The sequence below is a fragment of the Prunus dulcis genome, chromosome 5 (genome assembly GCF_902201215.1).
Source record: "Prunus dulcis chromosome 5, ALMONDv2, whole genome shotgun sequence".
In the NCBI taxonomy this organism is placed as follows: Eukaryota; Viridiplantae; Streptophyta; class Magnoliopsida; order Rosales; family Rosaceae; genus Prunus; species Prunus dulcis.
Window position 1 is genome coordinate 219,306 of NC_047654.1, and position 12,307 is coordinate 231,612.

The following is a 12,307-nucleotide window of genomic DNA, read 5'->3' on the forward strand; positions in this document are numbered from 1 at the left end:
AGCACCTTCACGCCTTACCAGTTACAAGATTTTACCCTGAAATGAAACCATGGCCGAAAATTCAAAGACGTAACTTCATAACATGACTACTTAGGGTTGGGTTGTGCTCGGGATTCATATTGTAATTTTCTCTCTTAGCAAAAACATGTTGACTAGTCATGCATCTCAATGGCTCTAACCACAGTCTCATATCAGCAACGAAAAGCAGTTCCAAAATGTGGAGTTTAAGAAATCTCATTTACCGCCCATGCTAGGAAATAGATGAGAAAATGTACAGATCGTAGTAGTATTTCAATTGACAAGGCTCCTATCAATAAATAAATAAATTGACAGGGCAAATCTCAAAGTGTCTTTAACTGTCTCGCTTTTCACTAGAATTCCCATGCTGGTTCGAATGGATCAAAGTGGCATTTTGCTCCGAGCTCTTTGAAGCCTTTTCTTCTTCCGAACTGTCTTTAACTGTCTCCTCCTGAGCTGCTTTCTCAAGCCTCGATATGGGCGCATAGTGATCTGGATGAGCCTGCATACACTTCTTCAAGGCCGCGGTGACCTCAAAGCACTTTTCAGCAACATCCTCCTCGTTCATCTGAGACTCCGCTGCGCACTTTTCCCAAGCTATGAAACTCTCCCTGCACCCACCAGCTTTCATGAACAAGCAAAAGCCACATTCTCCCTCCTCTTGCTCTTCTTCTTTTTCCAATGCGCCTTCATCTTCCTGATGCTTCTCTTCTTCTAGAGTTTTGGTATCCAATTGGTGATCTACAGTATGTTTTGGAGTTTGGTCTTCTGGGGTTTTAGAATCTGAATTGGACAAGTTGGGATTTGATGAATCTGGTGGTGAGTCTGCCTTATGAGAATCAGTGGGAATCGTTGAGTCAGATGATAGCGAGTCAGGACTTGTATCGGAGGACCAAATAGCCCCCATGGCTGCTAAAAAACCCCCTGCATGTAAATTCAGCAACATGATCAAAATTTAATGTCCATTATATTACCTCCGTTACTAAATACAGAATTGCATATTTAGCACCACAGCAAACTACAATTATGAAAATACCCCAAGTCTAAAACTAATTAAATTGCATTTGTTTTAAAAAAACATAGTGGTGATTAAGATGAGACACGTAGTCAAACCACATGCAACATTACAGCAATTTAAAAAAAAAAATCAAATCAAATCAAATTTGAAAGATTACCAAAGAATTTTTCAGTCTATTGTTCATTCAATATTTTGCTCATCTATATTCATTTGAACAGAAGAAACCAAATTAGAACAAGAATAATTTCAAAGGAATTTAAAAGAGTGAAAAGAAACAAAGGGACAAGTACTGACGCAAACAGAACATTAGAAACCCGATTGTCCAATACATATTATATTGTAAGTTTTCTCGTGTACAAAATCCCTTCCCATGTATTTTACTGCTCAATGCTCTTGGCCAAACTCCACTAAACAATAAAGCCAGCAGTACAAATATTATTTTCTTTGTAATAACAGTAAATGATTACCCTTTTCAGGCTTATTGTACAAGTATGCCTCTCTTTTGAGGATCCACACAGACCAAGTGACAACAACTATAATAAATTGTTGAAATTCAGAATAATTCTTGAGTTGCTCCTTTACAAAAAAAGTAGGGAGTCACCATTGACAATAGCATGATAGAAAGAATGATTCACACAATCATGTATGGCAAATCTCATTTCAGATGAGGCATGCAAGTAAAAAGATACTAGATACACACATATATGCAACTACAAAATGATAAACCACAATACGGAAGCAAAGATGCACCCCGGACTAACACCATTTAGGACAACAACGCACGGGACTACTCAAAGAACAAGAACAAATATAGACATTGAAATAAATGTTCAGATGGATTGATCAGAAACCTATAGAGCCTTGAGTATACGCGCACGTTCTATTGTTCTTTTCTCCTCCTTGCTAAATGCACACGTTCTGTTGTTCTTTTCTCATCTTTTAGCAAGGCATGAAATAAGTAAGAAATCCTTTTTAAGTAATAAAGAAAAATAAAATGAAAATAAAGCATCTGTCACAAAATTAGCACTTATAGAGGGGCACAACCTTTTCAAACGCAAATACAGTACAGACACAAACAGCAACGAAAAGAGATGTAATATCTAAAATAAACATAAGATATGTGTTTTTTTAATCTGAAAACAGAATGCAAATGACTGAAAGTAGAACTCAATCTATCATACCTTTCTGTAATTGTTCAGGACAGAATAAATATGATATAGGTTGTGAGATTCACAGATATTCTTTACTGTTATTTAAATTGCATCACACCTTTATATGATTACTTCCCTTGGCATCATAGAACTTTCTACTTCTTAGACTTAGAAAAATAAAACGAAGTGTCTTTTTTTTTTTTTTTCTTCACTTTTTTTCTTAAATATCTTAAATGACTGACTGCAATTACTTGGCGGGGAAATTCACATGAATGTGATGGGTACGAGAACACGGTAGCTTCTTCCAGCACAGCAAAAATCAATGTCAATGTCAATTCAATTGCAGACATACGAAAAAACAAAATCATCCCAAAGAAAACAAAAACAACATTAAACAGCGATCAATGAACCAAAAACGAATTTTAATTCAATTTCAGTGACAAAGAGAACAGAGAAGAAAAGAGAAGAGTACCTAAAAGCAGGAAGCTCTTTTACCCGGTGGGGTTTGGGGCAGTGAGCTCTTCGTGACGGCTGACTTCGGCAGCACGGTACGGCAGGTAAGGAAACGCGGTCTTGGGTTCGATAATTAGAGAGAGACCGAAGATGAAAGAGCAAGGGGTTTTAAGGGTGGAGAGTGTTGGCGTGACTTGTTATTTTTCTTTCACCCTAAGAATTGCTATTGTAATTGTAATTGATTTACTTTAGGGCATATTTACGTATCACAAATGGGTATGGAAGGAAAGTGAATGATTTTCATTCTTGACTTTCCCTGCGTTTACTTGCAATCATGAATGAAAAAATAAGTGGGCCCCACCTCAAAATCCGTAATCACATCCCCAAAACTAGGTATTAGATCAACTAAGGGGGAGTAGTTGATACGATTCCTATTCCTGTTTTCTCTTATTAACTTCCAAAAATATCCTTACCACTTTACCATAATTCCAAAACACCCCAAACCCTTAAAAATAAAAAATAAAAACTCACGCCAAGAAGTTCCAAGACGCTCCAACTTCTTTTTCATGTTAGCATTGTAGACACATCCTCCCAGAAGCAGCAGTAACGCCTTGTGCTATGAAAGTCATTCTATCTATCTATCTATCTTCCTCTTCTTCTTCTTCTATCTTCTGTCTTCACATTTATCACAAAACAAAGTACGGTCATGGCTAAAGACTTTCGTGGAGATTATATATCCATTTTTTGGTAGTATGAAGATTATGTATTTAATCTTATGAAGATTATGCAGGTTATTATTATTTGATTGTTTACTAGTTACGTAGGTGAAAGATATATCTTTATTGGAGTTTATTTTTTCGTTTGAAATTGGCTCTCGACAAAGGTGTTATTAACATTATCATTGAATTGAGCTCTTGTTGTTCATCTAGTTCAGCATATTGATTCCTCGTGTTTACACCGCCTTACTGGTTTGCTGCAGGATTAGTTTGGTCTTGTTAGCCAATTTGAGAATTATATATGTGATGTGGTGAACAATAATCAAATTAATCAAATTAGTTTGGACAACATTTTGGACATTTTAGTAATCAAATTAATTTGGATTCTGATTCATGCAAATTAGTAAACAATAACAATGGGAATCAACCCTATTCCTTTGCTAAGTCTATATGTTTAGTAAACAGCTTAATGAGAATGATTCTTCCCATACCGATTCAGTAGTTCCTCGATTCCTAAATTCTCTGATTTCTTACTTTCTCCATTACTGATACATAAACATGCCCTTAGTTCTTGATTTCCTACCGTAATTTATTATTTACTTGCCCATTAAAATTCCGTTGTATTATAAATATGACCTCTTACGAAGAGAAGAATACACAGAAAATTCCCACAAACAAATATTCTCATATTAAGTTTCATATTTAGCAGAGTCCCTTGTGCGTTTGCATCAAGGTCTAAAATATCGATGGTATCGGAAATGTCAGTCAAAAAACACGGAAATTTTGATGGAAATATCGGGATATTATCGATATCGATAAAAATTGAAAAACAAACCACTTAAATTGTAAGAAAAATTTGGAAATTTTTATTGAAACTTTATAGGATGTTTATTTAGTCAATTAGCTATTGGATTATCACAAAAAATTGAAAGGTAAAGCATTGCAATGATATGTTAAACTGATTTAAGTTGGTTATATAGCGAGTTGACAAACACTGTGAGTTTAGAAAATATGTAGTAATTAATGAAAGAAGATTAAACACACTATATATAATCATTTATATATAATGATTCACTACAATATTTTACACTTTATACATTGCACGGTAAGATACATAAGTGACTTAGTAACACATATAGTTCCCCTTTGCGTATTATCACAAAAAACATAAGCAACATGGTGGTTAAGGCGTTGGAGGAGTGAATTGGCAGGGGTTTGAATGCCATTTGGGTGTGTGCTTTGTGTTTTTTTTTTTTTCCACTTTTTTTTTTTCATTACATCAATATTTTGCGATATTATAAAGATATTTCAACAAAATATTGCTGAAGTGTGAGCGAAATTATCGACATCAATATTTTCCGATATTATTGATATTTATACGATATGTGTATGGATACATTCCGAAATATATGTGACCTGAAGAAACGATAATATCCTAAATATTTTGTTGATATTATCGATATTTTAGATTATGGTTTGGATCTAGGTCTTAAATATCGAGGGTTTCGGAAATATCGGTGGTTCAAAAACATGGAAATATCGATGGAAATATCGGAAAAATATCGATATCGATAAAAATTGGATAAAAACCACGGAAATTGTGATAAATACATGAAAATTTTTAATGAAACTTTTTAAAAAGTTTATTTAGTCAATCATCTATTATTTTAACACAAAAGATGGGAAGGAAATGCATAGCATAGCATGTTTGAGTGATTTAAGTTGATTATATTGCGAGCTAACAAACTCTATGACTTAGAAAATCTAGGGTAATTAATGAAAGAAAATTAAACACCCTCTAGTAATTTATTTATCATTTTTACTACAATATTTTACACTTTATCAGTTGCATGGTAAGATGCACGAATAACTTTATTTCACGTTATTCACTGGACATCATGACATGGTACACGTTCTTATATTTATAATTTATCAAAAATTGAAAAATAATTAAAGATGTAAACCAACTTGATTTGTCATGAAAATTAAGTACTTTATCATGCTTACAAAATAATAGTGAAGATTGAAAATTAACTAAGAACATAAATAAAGTTATCCAAAGAAGAATTAAATAGGAAATAAAGAAAATGATTATAGAGATTTAAGTAATTAAGCAACAATTTGAAGGAGAATTTAGTAATGTAAGTACTTATAATGAATAATAAAATAAGCAATAACATTAAATGGATTAAATAGGAAAGAAATAAATTATATTAAGTAATTAAATATTTGATCAACAATATAGAACAATAAGTAATTATTTTATATTTTGAGAAACAACTTGGAAGAGTTATAAAAACCAGATTCGATAGATACTAATCACAAAGTGATGGCTAGTGTGGTGGCTAAGAGGCTTAGAAGTTGGAAGCGGGGAGGGGTTCGAACCCCTATGTGCGACGTTCAAGCGAATTATTTCATTTTTGAAAGTGCATATCGCGATATTATCGATAATATCGCGATATGTTGACCATTTGCAGCTGCCATTTGAACGAAAATATCGGTACCGAAAATATCGAGGAAATTATCGATAAATTGACGATAAATAAATGGAAACATACTAAAATATCACAGCCCCTAAAAAACGATAATTTCGCCGAGTGGGTCTGGATGAGGGAGATTGAGTTTTTAAAAAGGATAACTTTACAAATAAAGGTTAAATTATGTAATTTAAATCTGTCACCCATACAAGAAACTTTACAAATTCTAGAACATTAATTTCCATCAAGTTAAATTCCTTTATTTATGAATTCCCTTGTACTTTTAAATTTCCTCATCCAAACACACTGTAACAAGAAATTTTTTTCTATTTTTTGGGTTTTTTGTATAGTGGGGCTTGAAGGCAAGGCCCAACAACTCATTTGGGTCCACCTCACCACGCATCTTTTTTCTTTTTCTTTTTCTGTTTTTCTGATGACAAGGGGTTGAAGGCCGTGGCTGCTACGCTTCTTTATGGCTTGTTTGGAAGTGATTTTTGGTTCCATAATCACTTATGGGAAGAAGCACATTCCACTTGTTTCTCACTTTAAGTGATTTTAATCGCTTATGGGGAAAAACACCTCCTTGTGCTTCTCCTTAAATAAGTGATTCACCATAGAAGTGATTATTGGGTTATTCATTATCACTCTCAAATGAGCCTTTAAGGCCAGTTTGAGATTGCTGTCACTTTTAAAAAAAGTTGCTTATGCTGTGCTTTGAAAATAAATAGCTGTAAAGTAAAGCAGCTCAATGTTTGGTAAACAATATTTTCAAAGTGCTATATGACAAAAAGCAGTGTCAAAACTGTTTGGTAAATTTTAATATAAAACTATTGTAACTGTGAATAATGACTCAACTAGACATGATGTTGAGAGTGTTATGTGCTAATCATGTGGTGGTGAAAGATATGGAGGTGAAGGTGAAGGTGATGGTGAAAGAGGTGGTGGTGGTGGTGGTGACGATGAAGGTGGTGGTGGTGGTGGTGACGATGAAGGTGGAGGTTGTGGTTGTGGCAATGGTGGTGGTGGGGATGGCGGTTGTGGAGCTGGTGGGGGAGGTGGTGGTTGCGGGGGCGGCCTGATGGTGGTTGCGTTGGTGGAGATGATGGTGGTGGTGGAGGTTGAAGATGAGGTGGTGGAGTGGTGATGGTGGAGGTAGAGATGGTGCAGATAGAGGAGAAGGTAGATAGAGGAGAAGGTGGTGGTTGTGGTGGTGATGGTGGTGGAGGAGGATGCAATGGTGGTAGTGGTGGTGGCAGCGTGGTGGTAGTGGTGGTGTTGGTAGTGGAGGTGGAGGAGGAGGTGGGGGTTGTAGTAGTGGTGGTGGTGGAGGAAGAGAATGAGGATATGGTGTTTGTGGCAGTGGTGGTGGAGGTGGTGGAGCTGGAGGCAGTGTCATTTTAAAAAATTAATGATGGTATTTTGGAAATTTAAAAAATTCATTAAGGACTCATCTATGCTCCTTTAGAAAGTAGCTTTGAAAAACCTTTTAAAAGCTGTTGTGAAAATGCCACTGCTTTTAAAATAATCGAGATATTTTATTTTAGTGCTGCTAAATGAACCCTAAAATTAATTAAGTACACCACGATACTGCAATAGAGCTGCACATGAGGTAGTAGCCTATGTAAGTACATTCTAATGATCTAAGTACATCATATTATTTTAATCAAAATATAAAATTAACTAAGTACAACTCGCCTATTTTACTACCAAAATACCCTTGGTACATAATACACTCTATCACACAACACCCTATTTGATATTCATGTTTTAGTTCGACAGTTTAGCCAAGTGGTGTTTTCTTTCACACCACGATATTTGGCTAGTGATGTAAACGATCTTATTCATCTTTTAGTAAATTTCCATGATAATTTGAATTTAAAAAAAGGATGTACTAGTAGAGTTACAATTGGTAGGAAGCTCACAATCATCCCGCCTAGAAGAGCCCTATTGAAAACCCCTCATTCACCCAAACTTCCTTGGGTTTGCTCTTGCTTTTTCTGGGGTCACAAACCTATTCATTCTCCACAGGCTTCCCAAAATGGTTCTTTCCCTTCCTCAATAGCCATCTAATCAGATTTTTGCTATTCCCGTCTTCTAGCATAACGTCATTCATTAGGTTTTCCAACATGGTTCTTTCACTTCCTCAGTACCCTAAACTCTATTGAATACTAACAAGTCTCATAATAGTTGGAACTAGAGAAACATTTTTCCTATTTAGGCTTGTCATTAGGGTTGAATATGGTGAGAAAGGTGTACTAATTAAAATTATATTTGTTTAACAACTCAATATATATTTTTTTGGTCATTTTATATAATGGTTAAATTAGTAGTTCAATAAATACTTTCGTAGTAGGGTTGTACTCAGTTAATTTTAGGATTCGTTTAGTAACACTCTTTTATTTTTACTAAACACCTTAAACTACTTAACTTTAAAGTAAAGTAGGGTTTTAGCCAAAAAAAGCAATCTCAAATGGGGCCTTAGTCTTTCAAGCGGTTTGACCCAAAATATATATATATATATATGCATCTTTATTTTTTTTAGCATAGTTAGCAATTTTGTATTATACACATATGTTCATAAGTATTTTTTGTACACGTCTCAAAGACTTCGTAAAATACATTTAAAAAAATAAATCAAACATACAATACACGTGTATACATATTCTTCACGTTTAATATACATACTTTTTACAAAAATGTCAATAATACGGACAAAATTCACGTATTTATTACACACATATTTATTTACATGTTATTGAATAAATAAATAAATAAATATATATATATATATAAAGCAAAAGGTAGAGAATGGTGAAACATTCAAAATACCAGTTAATTCAAACTCTAAGAATTGAAATTATTAATTAAATGAGGATAATATGGTAAATTCACATTTTTTCATATTAAAAAAAAATAAAAACAAAATCAGATCAGAAGTCCTATTTTTATAGAACAAAACTACCTATATTATCTTTTCTTAATTCTAAAATAAAATAAAAAAGAAAAAAAAACAATTGGCGCCAAGGGCTAGTATAATATAAATTAAACTATTATCTAATGGCCGAAATTTTCATTGTATTTGTTAAAAGCTTTACCGAATAACACACGCGATATTGACACCAAAAATAATATATGAACATCAAATTTTTGTAAGCAAGGCAAGCATTAATTATGTACTTTTTTATATTTATAATTTAGGGATATAATTAGAAAATTAAAAAAAAAATTTGTTTTCAATTCTTACACCAACCAAATACAGATAAGGATAGTTACTGATTCGATTTTGATAATGTCCTTATCCAGTTTTGTCCTTTCCTTTTTTCTTTGTTCTTTTTTGATTATGTGGTTAATATCTCTCAAGCATAATCTGAAACAATTCAGTTATCTCATATCAATGTTTACTTTACTTGTATTATTATGTGACAAAAATAAAAAAGAAGTAAATTCAGGAAAATAAATCTTATGTATTATTTGTGATCCTATGTAAACTTGTCTTGGACTCTAAGGCGCATGATTTGTAATCCTGTGTAAACTTGTATAAAGATTTGCCAAATCTCTTGTTAGAATTCTTGTGCAACAACCAGCACAGGGAAATGTTATTGTTTAACGACAGATTTGACTTAACATCTCATTCTCCTTACTTTTTCACGCACGATAATTTTTTTTGAAAATAAGCAATAGAAACTCTCTAGAAACATGATGCAGCAGATTTGCTGGAAAAGAAAAGAATTAAAAGAAAAACAGGTGGTGTGTGAGGAATTGAAGATGCAAAGCTGAGTGTTAGGTGAGGTATTTTCCAGATCCAGTGTCCACCATTGTCCTTGTTTTATTTCAGTTACGCAGTTGGTTTGGTAAGACAAGGTGCTGTCCAAAATTTACAATAATACCCTTACAAGCATATTCAAATCGAATGTGCGTCAAAAGATGCTTGCCCGTCCATCTTCCAGTCAATTTTCCGTCCCGCGAGGATCTAGCATTCATCAAAATTTCGCTCCCTTTTCTCACTTTCTTATATTGGCCCAAAATATCTTCTTAAAATGTTCTTTTCTTTTGTTTTTTTCAATACAAGCGATACAGGAGAGACCGTTTTCCCCTAGCCTAAACTTCTTTGACTTTTTTTTTTCTTTTCTTTCTTTCTTGTTTTTGCCTTTGGCTTTTTATAAATTTAAATTAGTATACTTAATACTAAATTAGCATTATAAGGTTAGTATGATGGATAAAAATGTTTAGGGTCTTCTTCTTATTATCTTGTATCTCCTATGTTAAATTTAATTTTTTATGCTATATAAAAACATCTAGTATTACTTTCTATATGTCCATCTTTTTCTTCATCTATTAAAACTATGTGTAACTTTTTGTATTAGGAAAGAAGATGAGGGACCAATAAAAAAAAAGAAGGTACGGGGGTATAAACTTAATGTCGTGCTAGAAAATGACAACTATATTATAAAAGAAAAAAAATGAGAAAATATGTACACAAAATGTGACCAATGCACATACTGAAAGGTCAATAGGAATCCTAAAACATAAGGAAATAGTTCAATCTCCTATGGTGGAATTTTGTAACTTCAATGGAGACTCAAAGCTAAATTTTGAACCTAAAACTTATTCCGATTTTAAAAAAAATATCACTAAATATTTACCAATATATTACATTGGTCAAAGACTAAACAAACAATAATACAAAAGAACTTACAAAGAAGATCATCGATGGATCTTAAAATCAAAACAATAATCATGTTTTTATTCTACGATTCTAGAAGGTAGTATTCCTTTAAAAAACACTTTTACTCTCAATATTTCCACATATTGCTTTTTTTTCTTTACAGAATATTTCCACATATTGTTGTAAGAATAGTGAGATTCCGCTAATTCATATAATCAATTTAGAATTTTTAAAACATTTATTACGAGGAACATAAGGGTTAGGGTTAGCATTGAATGGCATTAGGGGAAATCAGTGAATGAAAATAGTTGGGGCAAATCAGTGAATGAAAAAAATATAGGGGATGTGGGTATGTCGTAATAAAATGGGAAAAGAAGGGGCACTTGGAAATAAGAGAAGAAAGAGCTGAGGGAGCAGGAGGTTTTGGTTTTGGTTGGTAGTATCGCCAATGGCCGGGCCCGTCTGCACTCTATAAAACCCGTCATTTAAAGACCCGTCACCAGACACCAGACGCAGCAGCGCTTTTCTACTTTACACCAAACTCAATACCCACCAAATTCTCTCTCTCTCTTCTCTCTTCTCTCTCACTCAATTCATCTCCATGGATTCAGACTACGGCATTCCCAGAGAGCTCTCTGATGTTCAGAAATTCCGATCCCAATATCAACCAGAGCTTCCTCCTTGTCTGCAGGTCCCTCTCTTTACTCTTTGCTTCTTCTTTTTTCTCCTTTTATTTATTTATTTATTGGTTCCGTCGTTTGAGTTGTTTCTCAGTACTTAAATTCTTTTTCGCGTTTTTACTTGTCTAGTTGCAGATCCAGTTATGATTAGATCTAACTGAGTATTAGTACACAGAAGTAGAAGTTTGGTGGATGGAACTCCCTTTGATTGAATTGAATTGAATTGAATATTTATTTTGTTACTGAAGTGGTCTGCTTGTTGCTTTGCCTAGTCGTTAACTGTTGCAGATTTGCTATTTGAAGGTTTGAATTTATAGTGATATGATCTTATAGTTTATATCAAACAGATAGTCTTAGATATGAAGTACGAACTAAACATGAAAGGGGACGGGTTTATGGCTTTTATCATTCTAGTCAAGTCTAAACTCGGGAACGAGAGATATATGTTTGACTTGGTGTCTGATTGCTGTGCAATCAATAAGAACAGACATTTAAGTATATTTGCTATGCAATCTCTGATTGACTAGAGGAGTTTTTCGTTTTCTCAACATAATTGTTTTGATTTTTAGGATTTATCAACTATATTTAAATGGGGTGAATCTTTTACTCCCGGCGGTTGAAATTTTTACTGAGTTCATGTTTATACATTGTCATTTCGCAGGGAGCTACTGTAAGGGTTGAATTTGGTGATACAACCACATCTCTAGATCCCACAGATGCCCACACCATTGGCCGCTACTTTCCACACACTTATGGTCAGCCTCTGGCTCACTTTCTCAGGGCAACTGCAAAAGTCCCTGGTGCTCAGGTTATTACTGAGCATCCGCCTTTTAGGTATGTGCATATGTTGCATTTTAACTAGTTGTATAATATACTATTTTCTTGAATTGTAATGGCACCAGTTAAATAATTTGTTTGCTGTTGTACTGCCAATTCTAAATCTTATCCATGATTTCCAGCAATTTCCATCTTTACTTTTTGTTGTGTGAATTTAGTGTCTGCATGCATATCTCTCTCTATATATATCTCTCTCTCTCTTTTTCTTTTTTTGCTTCCTGAGTTATCTGCCTATTATATTCCATAATGTATTAGTATTGGTTGTCTGGTGCATTGTGGTGTTTTAGTTAT

General features: G+C 33.7%; 2 protein-coding genes across 11 annotated transcripts in view; one reads left to right on the top strand and one right to left on the bottom strand.

Moving 5' to 3' along the window:
- LOC117627664 (pyrophosphate--fructose 6-phosphate 1-phosphotransferase subunit alpha) overlaps positions 1-12,307 on the top strand; it is a 33,485-nt gene that overhangs the window by 7,573 nt on the left and 13,605 nt on the right. For 5 of the 7 annotated variants that reach the window (XR_004585819.1, XR_004585820.1, XR_004585821.1 and 2 more), the window contains exons 2-3: positions 11,064-11,190; positions 11,841-12,013. Coding sequence is in view for 4 of the 7 variants with exons in the window: in XM_034359844.1 (XP_034215735.1) it covers positions 11,101-11,190; positions 11,841-12,013 (263 nt within the window). In the remaining 3 variants the exon portion in view is untranslated. Of the gene's footprint in view, positions 1-10,950; positions 11,191-11,840; positions 12,014-12,307 lie in introns of those variants that run through there. The other 2 variants (XM_034359846.1, XM_034359843.1) reach the window with 2 other exon arrangements.
- LOC117627665 lies at positions 166-2,813 on the bottom strand. Of its 4 annotated transcripts, none has more exons than XM_034359850.1 (3): positions 2,660-2,805; positions 1,504-1,612; positions 166-942 (listed from the first exon to the last, which is right to left on the bottom strand). In XM_034359850.1, the coding sequence occupies exon 3, from the start codon at positions 923-925 to the stop codon at positions 353-355; it is 573 nt and encodes a 190-aa protein (XP_034215741.1). In that variant the 5' UTR covers positions 926-942; positions 1,504-1,612; positions 2,660-2,805; the 3' UTR covers positions 166-352. The 4 variants fall into 4 exon arrangements, with proteins under 4 accessions (XP_034215741.1, XP_034215740.1, XP_034215739.1 ...); XM_034359849.1 differs by lacking the exon at positions 1,504-1,612 and adding an exon at positions 1,888-1,972; XM_034359848.1 differs by lacking the exon at positions 1,504-1,612 and having other exon boundaries at positions 2,683-2,813.

Bases quoted from the DNA above. Each gene is read 5' to 3' on its own strand.
- LOC117627665 (XM_034359848.1), bottom strand. From the start codon at position 925: ATGGGGGCTATTTGGTCCTCCGATACAAGTCCTGACTCGCTATCATCT.